The sequence below is a fragment of the Xenopus laevis genome, chromosome 4S (genome assembly GCF_017654675.1).
Source record: "Xenopus laevis strain J_2021 chromosome 4S, Xenopus_laevis_v10.1, whole genome shotgun sequence".
NCBI classification, from domain to species: Eukaryota; Metazoa; Chordata; class Amphibia; order Anura; family Pipidae; genus Xenopus; species Xenopus laevis.
Genome location: NC_054378.1, coordinates 1,750,851 through 1,770,302, shown reverse-complemented (window position 1 = coordinate 1,770,302; position 19,452 = coordinate 1,750,851). Strand labels below are relative to the sequence as shown.

At 41.0% G+C, this 19,452-nt stretch overlaps 2 protein-coding genes across 4 annotated transcripts; one reads left to right on the top strand and one right to left on the bottom strand.

The window, feature by feature from the left end:
* Positions 1–3,488: 3,488 nt before the first annotated feature.
* Positions 3,489–12,220, top strand: stx5.S (syntaxin 5 S homeolog). Of its 3 annotated transcripts, none has more exons than XM_041560763.1 (11): positions 3,489–3,714; positions 6,107–6,313; positions 6,395–6,465; positions 7,449–7,504; positions 8,426–8,496; positions 8,584–8,700; positions 8,825–8,881; positions 8,971–9,049; positions 9,526–9,626; positions 10,716–10,837; positions 10,947–12,220. In XM_041560763.1, the coding sequence occupies exons 2-11, from the start codon at positions 6,128–6,130 to the stop codon at positions 11,104–11,106; spliced, it is 1,020 nt and encodes a 339-aa protein (XP_041416697.1). In that variant the 5' UTR covers positions 3,489–3,714; positions 6,107–6,127; the 3' UTR covers positions 11,107–12,220. The 3 variants fall into 3 exon arrangements, with proteins under 3 accessions (XP_041416697.1, XP_018115521.1, XP_018115520.1); XM_018260032.2 differs by having other exon boundaries at positions 3,492–3,691; positions 6,108–6,313; XM_018260031.2 differs by having other exon boundaries at positions 3,496–3,693; positions 6,114–6,313.
* A 3,335-nt stretch (positions 12,221–15,555) lies between these two features.
* Positions 15,556–18,507, bottom strand: LOC108714913 (protein RD3). Its single transcript, XM_041560761.1, has 3 exons — positions 18,303–18,507; positions 17,527–17,840; positions 15,556–16,145 (listed from the first exon to the last, which is right to left on the bottom strand). The coding sequence occupies exons 2-3, from the start codon at positions 17,829–17,831 to the stop codon at positions 15,845–15,847; spliced, it is 606 nt and encodes a 201-aa protein (XP_041416695.1). The 5' UTR covers positions 17,832–17,840; positions 18,303–18,507; the 3' UTR covers positions 15,556–15,844.
* Between the last annotated feature and the right edge of the window lie 945 nt (positions 18,508–19,452).

Genomic DNA, 19,452 nt, shown 5'->3' with positions numbered 1-19,452 from the left:
GTACCTTTTACCAGCTTAGTTGCCCTTCTCTGCACCCTCTGTAATTCAATAATGCCAGCACCAGATAACAACCAATCAAATTTGTGCAATTTATTTTCTAGGATATTTTGCAGGAGAAATATAGAAAAGACAAAACCCTTACAAATGTCATTGAATGCACTAGAGGCGCATCTCTTTAAGGGGTTATTTATTAAGCTCCGAATACCCGAAAAATTCAGATTTTTCGGGATTTATTGAAGTCTGATGGTATGAAAACTCCGAATCCGAAAACCCGGCATCTCAAAGCTTTCGGAGTCCTGAATGCTGTCAGTACTAATATCCGATGATTTCGGGGATTTTGGGCCAAAAAGTCCGCAAACCATGAACAATCTGTGTTTTTTGCGGAAAACTCCGAAAAACAAAGTTTGGCCGAACCTATTTTTGTTGAATGATAAATAAGGTCCATTCGGGAATTTGGAGTTGCTCGGATTTTTATCTTAGAAATACTGAGATAAATTCGGATCTTGATAAATAACCCCCTAAATGTGTGGGATATTAATCGTGGAGAAGAACACGAAAAGCTGCTTGATCCATGTTCTCTCCCACGGAATTGTCCTGCCAAAGAGGCTGCTGGTGTGTGGGAAGAGGTGACACAAAACCACTGAATACTGAATCAGCATTTACTAATCCACTGCTTATTATTAGCTTGTCACTACTAAGCTGCAGTGTGTTAGTACATATATATATATATATAGCTGTTTATCTAATCCGTTACTACATATATCTGATGATTTATATAATATGTACACACGTACAATCTGCAGTGGGGAGTTATTCTAAGGAAATTAAAAATACAATTTTTACAGTTTACACAGTGTATTGTACATTGTTTCTATTCACATAACTATTAGAACCTTCTCCTTAGTATAATAGTAGTAGTATTTCAATGTTCTCCCCACTACAGCTAGTAAACTATATCAGGTTCCCACCAGTTGATTCGTTCGGAACCAAGTAAGGAAACATTGGGGCTCATTTATCAACACTGGGCAAATTTGCCCATGGTCAGTAACCTATAGCAACCAATCAGTGAGTGGCTTTTTTCAGCCAGCTGCAGGTAGAACAATGAATGCAACAATTTGATTGGTTGCCATGGGTTACTGCCCACGGGCAAATTTTCCCAGTGTTGATAAATGATCTCCATTGTGTTTAACATGAAGGGGGCAGATATATCAAGAGTTGAATTTCGAGGTTTATTTTACTCCCATCAACCCCAAATTCGAATAAAAAAAGACCAACCGAAATTTATTTAAAATAAATAAATAAATAAATCAAATTTTTGTAACTTTGAGTGAATAGGCTGTATTCGATTGTTTGAATCGAATATGGATTGTATGCGATTCTAAGGGGCAGATTCATTAAGGGTCTAATTTCGAAGTTAAAAATACTTCGAAATTCGACCCTCGAATTGAAATCCTCCGACTTCGAATATCGAAGTCAAAGGATTTAGCGCTAATCCTTCGATCGATCGATCGAAGGATTTTTCGTTCGATCGAACAATTAAATCCTTCGAATCGAACGATTCGAAGGATTTTAATCCAACGATCGAAGGAAAATCCTTCGATCAAAAAAAGGTTAGCAAACCTATGGGGACCTTCCCCATAGGCTAACATTGACTTCGGTAGGTTTTACCTGCCGAAGTAGGGGGTCGAAGTTTTTTTTAAAGGGAAAGTACTTCGACGGTCGAATAGTCGAACGATTTTTACTTCGATTCGTTCGATTTCGCTCGAATTCGAACGAATTTAACCAATTCGATGGTCGAAGTACCAAAAAAATACTTCGAAATTCGAAGTATTTTTCATTCGAATCCTTCACTCGAGCTTAGTGAATCTGCCCCTAAGAATTTTATTTGAAGTATTTCAAAGCCCACCAAATGACTCCACATGGGTTCTAGGAGGTCCCCCATAGGCTAAAACAGCAATTTCGCAGGTTTTTGATGGCGAATAGTCGGTTGAATTTTTAGAGAGACGGTACATGATAAATTTCAATATTCTAATTTTTGCAATTTTTTTCAAATTCGAATGGAATTTGGACTATTCCCTAATCAAAATACACTAAAATTAGTTAGAAATTCGAATTTCAAAATTTGATTTTTCAATTGGACCCTTGATAAATCTGATTATTGGAAGAGGTTTTTGAAAATGTAATTGAAATTTATGAGTTGAATCATGGAAAAAATTCTAATTTGAACCTTGACAAATCACCCCTGATGTGCCTTATTTAAACTCTGTTCTATCCAGCAGGCAGGCATATTGAAAAAGGGCCACGTTAACAGGGAAAAATGCTAATTAAATTTGTGTGTGAAATTGTAAGGACTTACCCGGTGCGGCAGGGACCATAAGCAGGGACGCCAGCCACACCGCTCTGGTCTTCCTCACACGCCGGTGCTGGGCTCTTAGGGCGCGCACGTGCCTTGCCGCATCTTAAAGGCGCAGGCGCGCTGGCGTGATGATGCCAGCGCAAAATGGTGCGGAATTTAAAGGTATAAATAGCCTATTTTGATTACTGGACCTTGCCAGTTATAGGAGTTTGTTCCTCCTGAGGCCAAAGGCGGCTGCTACAGGCGGAAGCACGAGCCGAGACCAGGCTGCTTGGCATTGGTTCTAGATTCTGGGTGCCAACCATTGCCAAAGTGTAAGAATCTCTTTACATCAGTGGGGTAACGACAGAGGGGGCCCAGGAGGTATAGGGGTCCCTAATACAAATACAATTTCATTAAATATTGGTAAAACAGCTCAACCTCTAGACATTTTGGTGGTTTTTGCCCCAAAATTGTCTGAAATGGAGGAAAGTGAGTGGAAAAAGTGAGAATGCTTAAGAGTGACGGGAGACTGGGGTACAGAGGCCAAAATGTGGGAACTCCCGACTTCTACACAAGTCAGTCCCATTGCATGCTGGGTATTGTAGTCTTACATTCAACTTGCCACAATAACCACATTACCCAACATGCACTGGGACACACAGGCTTGGCTCATTAGGGCAAGGAAAAAACAATGGCTGGTTTCCAAAGTACAAACCAACTAAAGGCCACAAAAGTAGCCAAAATCTGTACCTTGACTAGTTTGTACTTTCAAAACCTGACTGGCCTTTAAATTAGTAGCCCAATTTGTCTGGAAAACCTCCAACCTGATAACTCTGGTAAAGAGTGACTGAAGTTTATCAGAGCACAAGTCACATGACCGGGGGCAGCTGGGAAACTGACAATATGTCTAGCCCCATGTCAGATTTCAAAATTGAATTCTGACATGGGAGTAGCTCTATTAACTGACATGTTTTGAAATAAAATAAACATTTTTCCCAGGACAGTGTCCCTTTAAGTTTTTTTAAAAAAAGTTGGACTTCCCCTTGGAACAAGGACAGAGCTGCTAGAAGATATGAACGTGAGAAGATGAAACTCCACAGAAGTGACGCGGATACAAGTAGATCACGTGATCACGAGGGCAATAACAAGGGACGCGCCGTTCCTCACACGTTATCAGACAGTTTCCACCACTCAATGAACTACGCACACTTCCGGGTTAGAAGCCGAGCTCTACGCTGACGCACACAGAGAGCGACTCGCGACGCACAGGAGCCGGTGACGTGTGGGGACGTGGCGCTGACGTCAGCAATTTCCCCGGCAGAAGCCGAAAGAGTGAGAGAAGGAAGCGGCGACCGGTGAGACTTATTGTGAGGGGGGGAGGTGTGTTTGTTTCTGGTTCTCTAATGTGGGGGCGCGAGGTCTAGTTTTGTCTCATTGTCACGGGGCTACTGGGGCTCGTTATTTGTTGGCCCCATAATTCTGTGGGAGGTTCTGCTTCCTCCGTGACGTCATGGCTCTCAGGGTCTAATGAAGCAGAACATGATCATCACTGACTAGCGGAGGAGGGATTTCAAGATTATCTTAATTGTGTCTGGATGTAAAGTATTTGTATAAACCTCCCTCCCTGACTGGAACTGTCTACAGCTGTCTCTATGGCTGTCCATAAACTCAACTACCCACCTCTCTAGCTGCTTATGGCCTTAACTACCCACCTCTCTGGTTATGGCCTTACATACCCCAATCTATGGCTGGTCATGGCCCTAACTACCCACCTCTCTGACTGTCCATGGCCCTAACTACCAACCTCTATGGCTGACCCTGGCCCTAACTACCCACCTCTTTGGCTGGTCATGGCCTTAACTACCCATCTCTATGGCTGGCTATGGCCCTAACTACTCACCTCTATGGCTGGTCATGGCCTTAACTACCAACCTCTATGGCTGGTCATGGCCTTAACTACCAACCTCTATGGCTGGTCATGGCCTTAACTACCAACCTCTATGGCTGGTCATGGCCTTAACTACCCACCTCTCTGGCTGGCCATGGCCCTAACTAACCACCTCTATGACTGGTTATGACCTTAACTACCCACCTCAATGGCTGGCCATGGCCCTATTTACCCTCCTCTTTGGCTGGCCATGGCCCTAACAAACCTCTCCTGAATGGCCATGGCCCTAACTACCCACCTATATGGCTGGTTTTGGCCCTAACTACCCACCTCTCTGTCTGGCCATGACCCTAACTACCCACCTATATGGCTGGTTTTGGCCCTAACTACCCACCTCTCTGTCTGGCCATGGCTATAACTGCCTGTCTGTCTTACCGCTGGTATTGTCAATAGCAATATTGTAAGAAACTAGAAGTCTCACAACATGATAGACTGTTGTCTAATCTTAGTAGGAAACATAACTATAATAAATGCAGTTTTCAGGGCTGTAGTCTCTATTTACCACGTTTGTTCCAAATGATTTATTACTGGGCTCTGGAATCTTGATAACTATCGGGGTCACCATCAGAAATGTGGGACTTGGTGCAAATAAATAATTACCCCCCCCCCCCCAGTGACCAACTTATTGGGCCCCATGTAAAATATAAGTGGGACATAGATATTTCCTTACTTGCCCGGGTGCATGAAACATCGCTGTTGCCCCTGGAGAAGTTTTCTCTCTGACGGAGGCCCAAGGTGTTGTGTGTTGTGTGTGTTGTGTGTGTTGTGTATATGAGAAATGTCCAGTCCGCTGGCTTTCACTTGATGTCTGTTATACACAATACACGGGCAGATCACATCACACATACTAAGCATAACTTGGGGATTAATACAAATATGCATTTCAATTCAGTCCAATACGTGTGTCGTGTTTTACCCCCATGATTTCTTCAATCCAATAAGAAACGGGGCATTTTGTGGACTTTTGTGCTCAGTGAACCCAACTAGAACTGGGGTACACCTGTCACTTTCCCCTTTTCTTTAATGTTTGTGTAATCCATGTTGGCTGCACTTTTCTCTCCTGGGGCAATAGCTTGACAAGGAGTGGGGCCTTGGAAACAAAGGAATTTAAAGGAGAACTAAAGCTTAACTAAAGAAGTAGGTAGAAATGTTGTACATGATGTTTTGTGCTTCTGTACCAGCCAGCCCAAGGCAACCACAGCCCTTTAGCAGTAAAGATCTGTGTCTCCAAAGATGCCCCAGTAGCTCCCCATCTTCTTTTCTGCTGATTCACTGATTCACATGCTCTGTGCTGCTGTCACTTACTGAGCTTAGGGAGCCACTCACAATATACAGTACACATAGAATAGAAATGTCACAATATAAGGCTGATTAGTAATTAATACACATAATTACTACATGGCAGCACAGAAACCAGTGCAATTAGCATCAGAATTGAATAATCAGCAAACCTGTAGCATCAGCTTATATTACAGCCAGGGAAGGTCATTTTCTGCTGGATAATTAGTGACGAGCCCTAAGCTTAGCTTCTCAACAGCCAATCAGAGCCCACTGAGCATGTGAGTGTCACAGACACTTTCCAAGATGGTGACCCCCTGTGACAAGTTTGAAGTCCTGGATCATTGCTGCTATTGACAAGCTCAAACTTTAGCCTCGTGCAATAAGTTCACTATAGAAAATAGGACATTTCTAGCCACGTTCATTTTTAGGGTTTAGTTCTCCTTTAAGGAGCAAGTAGAGGATGGTCCGCTTATTTTAAATCAATGTGGGGATTTGTCTGAAATGCTTTTTCCTTACTATCTGTTCTTTGGATTATATTTTCGGCAGCTGGTCCTGGCCCCATGAACACTCGTAAACGTCTCGGGTCCCGTAACACAGACAACGGAATATACATAGGACCCTCCCAGACTCAGGTCCTGGTTCCTGCTTCAGATTCCCCTGTTGCTCCTCCCCCAGCCGACATCATGTCCTGTCGGGACCGCACTGCTGAGTTCATTTCTACTTGCAAATCTTTACAGGGACGCCAGGTTAGCAATCGATTAGGGAAGGAGGCAGATGTTGTTGGTAAACTAATTTCGCAATAATAAACATGTTTGCTTTTCTTATAGAATGGTGTACAGTTGTCGTCTCCATCTTTTAATGCTGTCAAACAAAGAAGCGAATTCACCCTAATGGCCAAGTAAGTAGACCTTTATGTTCCATCCAGTCCTCAAACTTAATCTGGTGAGATATGGGTTTGTTTTCTCCTGCCGATCCTTTTCCCAACCTCTCAGCTGTACACAAAATCACACAAAATCACACAAATGAAAAAGGGGATCATCGCCTACGGCAATAGAGAAGCCAGAAACAAAATATGTTGTAGTACGTTCAAGTTAGAGTCCTGCACGGAACCAGTTTGTTAACCCGACCCAGACCCACAACCTGCATACTTACACGCTTGGACCCGCTACCCGACCTGCAAGTACTTTATCTGCAACCCAATCTGCGACCCGCTGACCATAAAGAAACAGAAAGTGCTGTCGTAAACTGGAAGTGACATCATTAGTAGGCGTTATGGCGGAAAAAAAGGAGTAAAAATGGTTATTGATGAGACCTGCGACCTGCAAACCCGGAGAATTGCCGACCCGTGTCTATACCCACTCCCGAAACTTCTAGCTGCAACACACAGACTACCGCAGGTTTTTGCGGGTAACCCGCAGGTACCCGACCTGCTGCAGGACTCGAGTTCAAGTTCCTCAGATAGCACCCTGTGTTAGGCAGAATACTCTATTGTGCAAATTCCCCTTTAAAGAAACCTTTCACTTCTCCAAATGGGGCACAAATGCTTATTCCGGAAACCTTCCCCAATTTGGCCAAAATGGCTACTTACTTGACGGTAGTGATCCGCTTTTTTATTTGTGTTAAGTTCCTCTGCACTACCTGGTGTTTTTACTCTAATTTGTCCTTACATTGACTCGCATCCCACCAAACGTCACCGTTAAACTTGTACACAGTGCATAAGACTATATTGTCAGATGCATGGCTCCAATGAAGAAGACTACAGAAGTGCACTGGATGTTGGTCTGCCTCTTACCCCTGTACCGCAGCCCTTGTGTCTTGTGCTCCTTTCTTTATTCTCACCATTTTAAACATTCCTTTATAATGAATCTCTTTCCCTTGCAGACGCATTGGAAAGGATCTCAGCAACACATTTAGCAAACTGGAGAAACTAACAATATGTAAGTATTTAACATTTCTGCAATCAACCCTGTTTGTGATGTGAGGAAAGAAAGAAACAGGGTTTTATGGTAAAATACTGGTTTGTGTGATTGGTTATAAGATTGCACGTAAAATGAATCGCTCAGAGTGCCATCCAGTGATTTACATTTCAGCAAGGCAGTTCGGAGATTAGTTGCCCTGAAGAAGAGGAGATTTGTTGCCGGGCGACTAATCTCCCCGAATCAGCCTGTTTGCCCTGACCCTTAGGAGATGCCTACTCTAGAAGAATTTCAGTTCAGTGGTGTATATTTAAATACATACTTACCATATTTAAAGGATCAGTTAACCTTAAGATTTTAAATAGGATAAAACAAATATGTTTTACATTTAGGTTTTAAAAATTAATGAATCTTCTTACCAATTCTGAATGCTAATAACTGACCTTGTAAAGCATGCTGGTCATGCTAATATGGTGACAACTGTACAATGAAGAAGATCAGCTCACCTATACACATGCACCTAGAATAACAGTAAGACTCATAGTACAAGGGGCTTGCTCCTCTGGCAAAACTGACAAAGAAGTAGCCATAACTATCACTACTACCTCCTATTCAATTGATTGGAAAATGCATGCCAGCGCTGATAGTGACGCATGTTTTCCATTTAAGTAAGTAGGGAGGTGACAGTAGCTGATTCTGCTGCTTCTCCGCCAGCTGAATTACACCAGTGGGGAATAAACCATGTGTAGTAGAGCCCTAAAGACTATAATGGGGCATTAAATAGGTTCTATGTGCCATGCATACACAATTACATATATATTTATAGGGCAGTGCATTTCCATCCAGTTATGTAGAAAGGAGAGATTTGAATTTTCTGTCGTACAGAATTATTACAGCATCTTTCATTAAGATAATTAACTATGACAATTTATTATTTCTCAGTGGCAAAGAGAAAATCTCTATTTGATGACAAAGCTGCAGAGATTGAAGAATTGACCTACATAATTAAACAAGTTGGTATCCAGGTGTACAGCATAGATTCCTTTCCGCAGGTGACTAGAGCTCCGCATATTAACTGACTTTTCTTTCAACCCACGCAGGATATAGGAAGTCTGAACCAGCAGATTGCTCAGCTTCAGTCTTTTGTCCGTGCTCGGGGCAGTCAAAGTGGAAGACATCTTCAGACTCATTCGAATACAGTTGTGGTCTCCCTGCAGGTGAGTGTTAAATGGGAGTTGGGAGCTCTTTTGAGACTTGTTGGCTACTGTAAAGCCATATGAACAATTTCTGGTCACCTCTTTTGTAATAATTAATTAATGAAGTTATTCTTCTGCCTTGCAGTCAAAGCTTGCATCTATGTCCAATGATTTCAAGTCGGTTTTGGAAGTTAGGACAGAGGTAAAGGACTTTGGGGAAGAATTATTATGTTTTTGAGGGTGAAATAAAATCTCCAAATCGCGTAGTTAACAATTGCATCTTTTCCACAGAACCTAAAGCAACAGAGGAGTCGAAGGGATTGCTTCTCTCAAGGCCAGGCGGCACTCCCACTTCACCATAATAGCCTAGGTAATGTGTGTGTGTGTGTGTGATCTTGTATAAGCATGTGCCTTATTGAAATACATGCATTTCTGTTTGTTGTCACTGCCCTGTATCAAGTCAGTTGTCCAATCAGCCCTTAAGATGTTTTTGTTTTATTTTGCAAGGGATTGGTGATTCCTTGCAAAAGAAATGTGACCGATTTCAAATTATTCACACACATCACGTTATTCAGATATAGTTTTTAAGAGAGAAAATTGGTTGATTTTTACACATCCGGCCAAACTTGATTGGGCTGAATCACAAGTCTGCATGGTGAATTAGGTCTTTTAGTTTTTATATTTTTTACTTTTTTTTTTTTCCTGCTCCATTTTTCAGATTATGCTTTTTTCTCACTGTGAAATTGCTACTGTCGTTTTTATGTGCCACTTTCTCTCTGAGAGATTCCTGCATTTGTCACTGATGCAAAATGATTATGTTTCTCACTCGTTGCCTTGTCACTATAGGTCCTTCAGTTCTTCTTCAGGATGACTCTCGTAGACAGGGGGAAGTGACTATAGAAATGGATTCACGAGTCAGTCAGCAGCTGCAGCTTATTGATGAACAGGTGAGGGGCAACTTATCCTTGTAACAGCCCCCAAAATATGCTGAAAAACTCTACCTCGGCTTATACTCAAAAACTGTCGCCGGCGTCTAAGAATAGTCGCCGGCGTCTAAGAATAGTCTCCAAGAATATTCGCCAGCGTCCAAGAATGGTCGCCGGCACCTCCAATGGGAGCAGAAACCCTCAATTTTTTGATTGAAACTTACCAGAAGCTGCTGCATTTCTCACCCTAGGCTTATACTCGAGTCAGTAAGCTTTCCCAGTTTTTGGAGGTAAAATTAGGTACCTCGGCTTATACTCGGGACGGCTTATACTCGAGTATATACGGGTAAGATAATATATTTCAACAGTATCCTGTAATAGGAAAGAATCCCTTACCACCAGACATATCTAGTATAAGTAATTCTAAAACAACTGGACTTGTAATCATTAAAGACGTTTCACTACTCATCCGAGCAGCTTCTTCAGTTTCAAATGTCACCTCTTTGAAGAGTTACAACGTGCCATTGTGATTGGATTAGTGGAAGAGTTTATATGCCGAGGACTTCCCATACCAGTCAGTTAAACTAAAGAAGCTGCTCGGATGAGTAGTGAAATAACAATGTCCATCTGGAATAAAGAGGGTTTTACCAGCAAACTACTAATTCTTGCCCAGTATGGATAGTTGAGTATGAACATTGTTCATTCCATTCAGCTATGTCCAAAGTTTACTGCATTTTAGAAGAACTGGAAAGATTGACACTGAAAAATAATGCAAGATTCACAAGTAGCTTTGTTAGGCCTGAAGGATGATATGAATCATTTCCAGTAGCTCATGCTATTTCAAAACTACTGACTACACAATGTACTTCATTTAGTTGTGGCAGCAGTTGCCATTCATTTTGGACTTATTCAGTTAAAAACATTTTCTTCTACTATGCTCACAGCAAACAAAATCATTTTGAGAAATTACTTCTGTTAGACTATTTTTTTTTTACTGAATTTGCTTTTACTAGCAGACCGGATGTGCTAAAATGTTAAATCCTTAAAGTATTCACTGTAAACATTCAGTGGACGTCAATTAAGCCTCACCTGGATGTCTCTGTCCCTTAGGACTCGTACATCCAAAGCCGAGCAGACACCATGCAGAACATCGAATCTACAATCGTGGAACTGGGATCCATATTTCAGCAGCTGGCTCACATGGTAAAGGAGCAGGAAGAGACTATACAAAGGTGAGTTGTTGTTGCCAGAAGCTTACTCCATACTCATTGATTTTCTTGCACCTAGTATCTTGTATGCTAACCTTTGTTTACTTAATGCTCAATCCTATCTTCTGCCCAGGATTGATGGAAATGTAGAAGACACTCAGTTAAACGTGGAGGGGGCCCACCAAGAGATCCTAAAGTATTTCCAGTCTGTCACGTCGAACCGCTGGCTTATGATCAAGATTTTCCTCATACTAATTGTCTTCTTCATAATTTTTGTAGTCTTCCTTGCCTAACACTACACTACAAAATTGTAAAGTAGTTTCTTCCCCCAAACACAGCACACAGTATCCAACCTACCCATGACCCACCCTGCCACTGAGAGGGTTACTTTCTGATCAGTCTGTGGATAAGTGTGGGAGGACAGAGGTTAACACACTTAAGGATACATTGTGTATATACTGTAGTATAGCATGAGAATGAGTATCATAAGTGTGATTGAGCAAGGCCATGCATATATGTGTGTGTGTGTGTGTGTGTGATGAAATTAATAAATTATAGAGCTATATATATATTTTAGACAGTTTGCAGTTATACACACAGTCAGACTTGTGTACTGTAAATTAATTGTGTGTGTTCTCATGCACACTTTGTTTATTTCAAGAGTGTGTGTACAGTTTTAGGTATCAAAAAAAAAACACACGCACACACACACACACACACACTGTGTGTAAAGGCCTTGCATTAACAACTGTGTGCATGTATGTGTAGATTTCCCTTTAATAAGTGTCTTATTGGGCTTCCTCCACTGAATAAGGCAATTGGAATTGCTTCTGGTGGGGAGGGAGATAAGTGGCTTTGTGCAAGACTGTATAAGGGCACAGATTTAGTCGCCTGGCAACAAATCGCCTTTTCTTCAGACGACTAATCTCCCCAAATTGGCTTCCCGCCATCTAGAATCTAAATCGCCGGTGGGATGGCACTTGGAGAGCTTCGTTTTCCGAAGTCTCCCTTTGGAAAACGAAGCAATCCAAGTGCCATCCCTGCTGCGATTTAGATTCTAGCCAGCCGGACTGCAATTCGGGGAGATTAGTCGCCCAAAGAAGAGATGAAGAGTCTCTGCCCTCAGTGAGAGCTGATAATATGTACAGGCCATGCACACTTGTTTTAATCTCTTGTAAACAATGTAATATTCTGTTTTTAAATTATTCTTGGAAAAGTCCTCAGAACACAGATAAGGCCAGTTAGATTTAGGAGAATTAGGGTTTGGGGTTCTTTTTAAAACACATTCCATTGGTTAACACAAAATACAATTGTACCACTCATCCTTCAGGACGCAGATTGTGCCCCTAACCCAATGTACAGACTGTATATAATGCAATATTATGAATAATAATCTACATTTCAGCTTATTGACTTCTGTCTTGTTTTTTAGCTTTGTTTCTCACATTTAAGTATAGCTGAAGGCATAACTCAAGGATTTTCTAGGACTGACTCAGTTCTGTTATTTCATAAATTTGTAATTGTAATGAATGGATTCACATCCTTCCACAATACGTTTTGAGGTTTCTTGGAATTTTGATTTGGTGAGAGATCGAGAAAAGCTGTCGTTGGAAAAAGTTGCTGCATTAGGCTCTCTCTCAGATTTATCAAATATTAAACTGGGAAATCCTGAAGAATCAGAATATTGTCCTGACAGTCAGGAAATAGTTTAATGAGTAGACACTTATCAAACAAGATACCTGTGTCAGTGTGTTTGACTACTTTGAGCTATCAACCACCATTTTATTGAATGCGGTGAAACTTGCTCCCAGATGCACATTACATGCAGGGAGAAAGTATTTGGAAAGTATCAAATAGCGCTAATTCAGAACAGAAATTGTTGCCTATTAACGGGGTTGTTCACCTTTGAGTTAACTTTTAGTTTAATGTAGAGAGGGATATTCTGAGACAATTTGCAGTTGGTTTTCATTTTTTATTATTTGTGATTTTTGACTTATTTAGCTTTTTATTCAGCAGCTCTCCAGTTTGCCGGTTCAGCCATCTGGTTTCTAGGGTCCAAATTCCCCTAGCAACCATGCGTTGATTTGAATAAGAGACTGGAATATGAATAGGAGAGGCCTGAATAGAAGGATCAGTAATAAAAAGTAACAATAACAATACATTTGTAGCCTTACAGAACATTTGTTTTTTAGATGGGGTCAGCGACGCCATTTGAAAGCTGCAAAGGGTCAGAAGAAAAAGGCAAATAACTATAAAACAATAATGAAAAGTTGCTTAGAATTGGCCGTTCTATAACATAAGAAAAGTTACCTTAAAGGTGAACCACCCCATTAAGTGCCTATTGGCATGAAACGCGTAAGGCCTATGTGGCCTAAATAAAGTTCTCAGTTCTTTTACAAGCCTGTTTGTGGGATCTGTGAGTGCCTGCCGTTACAGTACTGTACACATGAATGCCATGGAGATGAATTTCTCTGTTACATCCAAAAATTCATTTGTGGACAGTTTGGATGATATCACTGGTCCCAGGCAAGTATATTACGGATAGTTGCACAAAGCACAGGTAAGTGTCTTCAAAACCACTGACCAGCAGTCCAGGCAATGTGATTCCAGACTGTAATTACCACAAAAAAAAATGTATAAACTTTTTTTTTTTTTAATTAAAAAAAATGTAAACATCCAGACGGGTTTTTTTTTCTAAGAACAGTCTAACAAATGTGGTCCCCAATAAAATTGAATGAATTGATTTATCATTATTGCCTTGCATTGGTGTAAATGTAATCGGGACACTGGATTGTAAGCTCAGTTGGGGTAGGGGCTGATATGAAAAACACGGTCTATAGAATATGTCGTTGCTTTATAAATAAAGGGTTATATTAAAGCTCTTATTGCCTTAATTGCCTTTATCTAAGTAAAAGGCCCTGTAGTTAGGGCTCTTACTCACCAGCGGTTGTAGCTGTGCTCCCCTGCGTTCCGTTTTTCTACGTTCAGCCGCAGGGGAGCGCAGGAATAGACGCATTACATTTTTCCAATGGGGCTGTACTCACACAGGCGCGTGTAGGCGCTGAACGCAGGAAAAATGCAGCATGTTACGTTTCAACCTGCGTTCGGCGCCTACACGCGACTGTGAGTACAGCCCCATTGGAAAAATGTAATGCGTCTATTCCTGCGCTCCCCTGCGGCTGAACGCAGAAAAACGGAACGCAGGGGAGCGCAGCTTCAACCGCTCGTGAGTAAGAGCCCTAACGGATGTGCAGTGCAAGTAACTGGTCGTTATCTTGAATGTCATGGATTTACAGCCGGTAGCACTCATTTAAAGAAATACATTTTTATACAAACATGACTTTATTTAGATTTATTTACAGGTATTGAATATAAATAAATCATGTTTAAATCATTGTTAATGAATAGAAAATAATTATACAAACACGCAAAATTAGGTATCATAGCAAAACCAGTAACGTGGAAAAAAAATCATAGCAATCGCAGGACAGAAAATTGTTTATGCACATCTAAACCCTCACACTTAGGGTTATTTACCAACACTGGGCAAATGTGCCCATGGGCAGTAACCAATCAGATTGTTACATTCACTGTTCTACCTGCAACTGGCTGGAAAAAGCCAATCCCTTATTGGTTGCTATGCCCACGGGCAAATTTGCCCAGTGTTAATAAATGAGCCTCTAGAATTAAAAATACAAACAATGAACAACCAAAAAAAAATGAATTATTAGTGCCCCCTTTTACTAAGTTACTGTATATACAGATCTCTATATACTGATCGATATATTACACATCATCAGCATGAAATAAAAATTTAATTTCCAAGCCATATTTACACATATTTACATAATGAAAGGTGGGGATCATTTACCATTGGCTCCTACCTGCTGCTAATCAACTATCTGCATCTCAACAATCACGATACATTGGGAGTTGTAGTCCATATTGCCAATTGTTGATCCCTGCCATAATGGAATAATGCATCTGCATAGAGTCTCTAAATTTAAAGGGATGTCTGCCGGAGCAACACCATTAACTGATGCATTTTGAAAAAAATTCGCAAATCTGGCTATTTATGGTGCACTGAGAATTAGGGGCAAATTGACTTATGGTCGAATATCGAGGGTTAATTAACCTTCGATATTCGACTGCTGAATTGAAATACTTCGAATATCGAAGTCGAAGGATTTACCGCAATTCGTTGATCGAACTATTAAAACCTTCGAATTGTTCGATTCGAAGGATTTTAATCGATCGAACAATTTTTCTTCGACCTAAAAATGATAGCAAAGCCTATGGGGACCTTCCCCATAGGCTAACATTGACTTCGGTAGGTTTTAGGTGGCGAACTAGGGGGTCAAAGTTTTTTCTTAAAGAGACAGTACTTGGACTATCGAATAGTCGAACGATTTTTAGTTCGATTCGAAAACGTAGTCGAAGTAGCCCATTCGATGGTCGAAGTAGCTAAAAAAATTTTAATGCCCGGCCCCACCATCATCAAACTATAGGTGGCCATACACGGGCCGAGCTTATTGGCCCGTGTATGGGGCCCCCCGACGGGCTTCACCGATCAAGATCTGGCCGAAAGTCGGCCAGATCTCGATCGGATGGGACAAAAAATCCCATTGGATTGCGGCCGCATCTATTCGTTGATGTGGTCCCGCGATCCGACCGCCCGTTTAGGCATCGTTAGGATAGGGCCCAACGATCGGATCAGCCCGATATTGCCAACCTCAAGGTGGGCATATCGGAGGGAGATCCGCTCGTTTGGCGACATTGCCAAACGAGCGGATCTCTCAGTGTATGGGCACCTTAAGGCCGCTCATTAAAAGCTGACATATGATCAGCCTTGTATTTCGCTGGGATTTTTTTAGTATGTGCCGGTAAAATATTTGGGCCCTTCAAATGAATATCATGGATCGACTGGATTGTATAACAAATAGTAAGCACAATGCATTAGGCAAATACAATTGTAGAGAAACATCCGTAGACTTCACCTAAATTCGCCTTTTTACCTAGAAGGCTTGCTCATTACACTTCTCTTGTAGTGCAGAACTCAGGCATACTTTTACTCCTTGCCCTCCCAGATGCAGCTAACTCAGTCTCTGTGTCTGACCCATATGTTTCCTCCAATTGAAAAGGGTTGATCCGTAGACGTGGGGGCTTAAAGCTAAAGGTTGCCAGACTCTTGGCTCTCCTCCGCTTATCCCAACGCACATCTTGCTGCATTTTACGCTGCTCCTCCTGATCTACAAAGTCCTGTAGGACTGAACGGAAAAGGCGTGGGATCTCTGCTCCCTCTGGTTCAAATTCCAGCATTAGCCTTCGGAACCTGCAAGAGGTGATGGGTAATGAGTCAATGGTTTGTTTGATAAACAAAGACATTTAAAAAACAATAAAGTAGAATGCTATGGAATCATTAACCGACAACAAGATGTGCCTTAAAGGGATTCTGTCTAAAATAATTGACTGTACAATATAAAATGTCATTCCTGAAGCAGCAAGTGTATTTAGTTGTAATATTGGTGTGTAGGTGCATCTCAGCTCATTTTGCCTGGTCATGTGATTTCAGAAAAGAGCCAGCACTTTAGGATGGAACTGCTTTCTGGCAGCCTGTTGTTTCTCCTAAAGCTAAATAACCCAAATAAAAAATGGTCTCAGAATATCACTCTCTATATCATAATAATGGGCATATTTATTAAGGTTCAAATGGTAAATTCGAATTCAAATTTTCAAGTTGAATGTTGGACAAAACTTGAGTTGGGAAAAATCCAAATTCGAATTTGAGATTTATCATACCTCGACCCTGGGAACAACTTGAATTCAATTATTGGCCACCTAAAACTTGCCGAGTTCATGTCTAAGTCAATGGCAGAGATCCAGTGACCCATTTGAAGATGTTAATCACCTTCCTGACATTCGAGGGTTTTTCGGAGAAAAAAAAACCAATCCAGTTCATTTCAAATTCGATCCAAATTAAATTTTTCGGGTCAGTAACATTCGTTCAAGTTTTAGATGTTCCAGTTTTTTCCTAAATAAGATACCATTTGAGTTTCGAAGTCTTTCAAGTTCATTTGAGTTAAAAAAAAACCTCTTTGATAAATATGCCCCCCCTAAAAGTTAATTTAAACATGAGAAACCACTTTGAGGGGCACATTTACTTAGGGTCGAATATCGAGGGTAAATTAACCCTCGATATTCGACTGTCGAAGTTAAATCCTTCGAATATCGAAGTCGAAGGATTTACCGCAATTCGTTGGATCGAACAATCGAAGGAAAAATCGTTTGATCGAACGATTAAATCCTTCGAATCGAATTCGAATGATTTTAATCCATCGATCGAACGATTTTCCTTCGACAAAAAATTTGTTAGAAAGCCTATGGGGACCTTCCCCATAGGCTAACATTTAGGTTCGGTAGGTTTTACTTTGCGAAGTAGGGGGTCGAAGTTTTTTTTTAAAGAGACAGTACTTCGACTATCGAATGGTCAAATAGTCGAACGATTTTAAGTTTGAATCGTTTAATTCGAAGTCGAAGTAGCCAAAAAAAATGATTTGAAATTCAAAGTTTTTTTTATTCTATTCCTTCACTCGAGCTAAGTAAATGTGCCCCTGAGTGTTGCTACACAAAGACTTTTATGTTCCATTATTAGAGTTTAATGTAATTGTTTAACAAAAGGAAAATGGCAGAGATCAGTGACATTGATATTGTACCTGAGAATGACTTGACCACACTGAGATGGAGTTATTTTGGAGCAAATATCCCTTAGGTCCAGTTGGTCCCCTGGGCTGATCTGATAGGCCTGGCGAGGGATGGAAGCAAGCCATGTGTAGTCCACCCCACTCTTTACTCTTCGGTACTCAATGAGCCGTTCTCGCTGCTGCCTTTCTGATCTTTTGATATGAGATCCCAGCTCCAGCATCAATGTCTCTGTGACCAGCTCAGAGCTACTTTTAGGAACCAACTTCATTGCTGTTCCTTCTGTGTCGTTCCAGCCAAACAAACCTGCCAGGAACATTCTTGATCCCTGTGAAACATATTCATTCAAAAGGTTGTTGAAGGGTGTAGAGAAAGAATTGTATTTTCTCAGTCTCAGTAAAATTCTAGATCACAAGTTATTTTGGAATGTACACCAGGAATTGTATCCTCTAAGGCAGGGATCCCCAACCTTTTGAACCTGTGAGCAACATTCAGAAGTAAAAGGAGTTGGGAAGCAACACAAGCATGAAAAAAATCTTATTTGGATGCCAAATAAGGGCTGTGATTGGCTGTGATTTAGTAGCCCCTATGTGGATTGTCAACCTACACTGAGACTCTGTTTGGCAGTACATCTGGTTTTAATACAACCAAAACTTGCCTGGAATTCAAAAATAATCCCCTGCTTTGAGGCCACTGGGAGCAACAGCCAAGGGGTTGGAGAGAAACATGTTACTCACGAGCTACTGGTTGGGGATCACTGCTGTAAGGTATAATTTAATAAGTTCATTACCTGAAATGTTTCTACTCCTTCTGAAATGCAGTCAATTGTCTGTGTCTTGAGAGCCCCTTTCTCCAACGATAACTCCTTCTAGTTGGCTCCAGTGCTTTCTTTTTTGTGCCTTTGTTTTCTCCCCGCGTTTCTTTACTACCCTCTTTGTATTCCACCTTCTCTCTGTGTCCCTCACACCCTTTGTCTCTCACTCTCTTCACCTTGTTCCATCTCTTTCTTTTTCAAGGCTACTGTTAATACTCTATAATCTGGGAAATGCATCCAGTCAGCATTATTCTCATTGAGACACATGGGCTCACCTTACATAACAAAGAAGAGAGGGTTAGAGCAAGTGCATCAGGTGGACATCTAGTTCTCACCTCATTCACATATGCAGCATCCACATAGTGTTAATGAGCATTGCAGTCATCACAGAAATCGACTAGTACTTGAATTATGTCACACTTGTATTGATGCTCGTCTTATTGGGATTACTTATATAATAAAGGAAGGAGTCTTGTAATCTTCCAACACTTAGGTGTCTGTAAATCTATAAACCTTTGTCTGGGTAAATAAGACAGAATGATTAATGAACAGAAGTTTTTCACTAATAGGTGTTGCAGAAGATTAAAGGTCTGAAACTCTAAACTCACAGGCAGGGAATCCTAGTTACATAATGTAATAATCCTCTTAGACATTACTTCACTTCATCTCGCTATGCCTCCAAAAACATATAATATAAGAACCATGGACAGAGAGTCTGTGCTTCTCTCTGGCTCTTTAAGAACTCGAATTCAACTATTCACCACCTAAAATCTGCCGAATTGCTGTTTAAGTCAGGGATCAATTTGGAGTAGTTTGCAGCCTTCCTGACATTCAAGTTTTTTTCGGAGAAAAAAAACTCTACTCGAGTTTTTTAAATTCGAATCGAATTAGATTCGAGTTTTTGGGTTGATTCAATTCATCCGAGTTTGGAAAATGTGATTTTTTTTAAAAAATTTCGATTGAAATTTGGTTGAATTTCAAATTTATGGCAGTTTAGGGGAGTTTTTAAAAACACACATGAATTCGACCTTTGATAAATGTGCCTCTAAGTCCTGGTGGCATTTGAGGAGGGCTCCTCCCAATGCCAAAGGCGGCTTCTATAGGCAGAAGAGTGAGCCATGACCGT

What these genes read in the sequence shown, in the direction of transcription:
- stx5.S (XM_041560763.1), top strand. Translation starts at nt 6,128, where the DNA reads ATGAACACTCGTAAACGTCTCGGGTCCCGTAACACAGACAACGGAATA. An exon ending in TGACCTACATAATTAAACAA is followed by an intron (nt 8,497 to 8,583) that starts GTTGGTATCCAG and finishes CAACCCACGCAG; the next exon opens with GATATAGGAAGTCTGAACCA. An exon ending in TGCAGCTTATTGATGAACAG is followed by an intron (nt 9,627 to 10,715) that starts GTGAGGGGCAAC and finishes TCTGTCCCTTAG; the next exon opens with GACTCGTACATCCAAAGCCG.
- LOC108714913 (XM_041560761.1), bottom strand. Translation starts at nt 17,831, where the DNA reads ATGTTCCTGGCAGGTTTGTTTGGCTGGAACGACACAGAAGGAACAGCA. An exon ending in TGTGGTCAAGTCATTCTCAG is followed by an intron (nt 16,146 to 17,526) that starts GTACAATATCAA and finishes CACCTCTTGCAG; the next exon opens with GTTCCGAAGGCTAATGCTGG.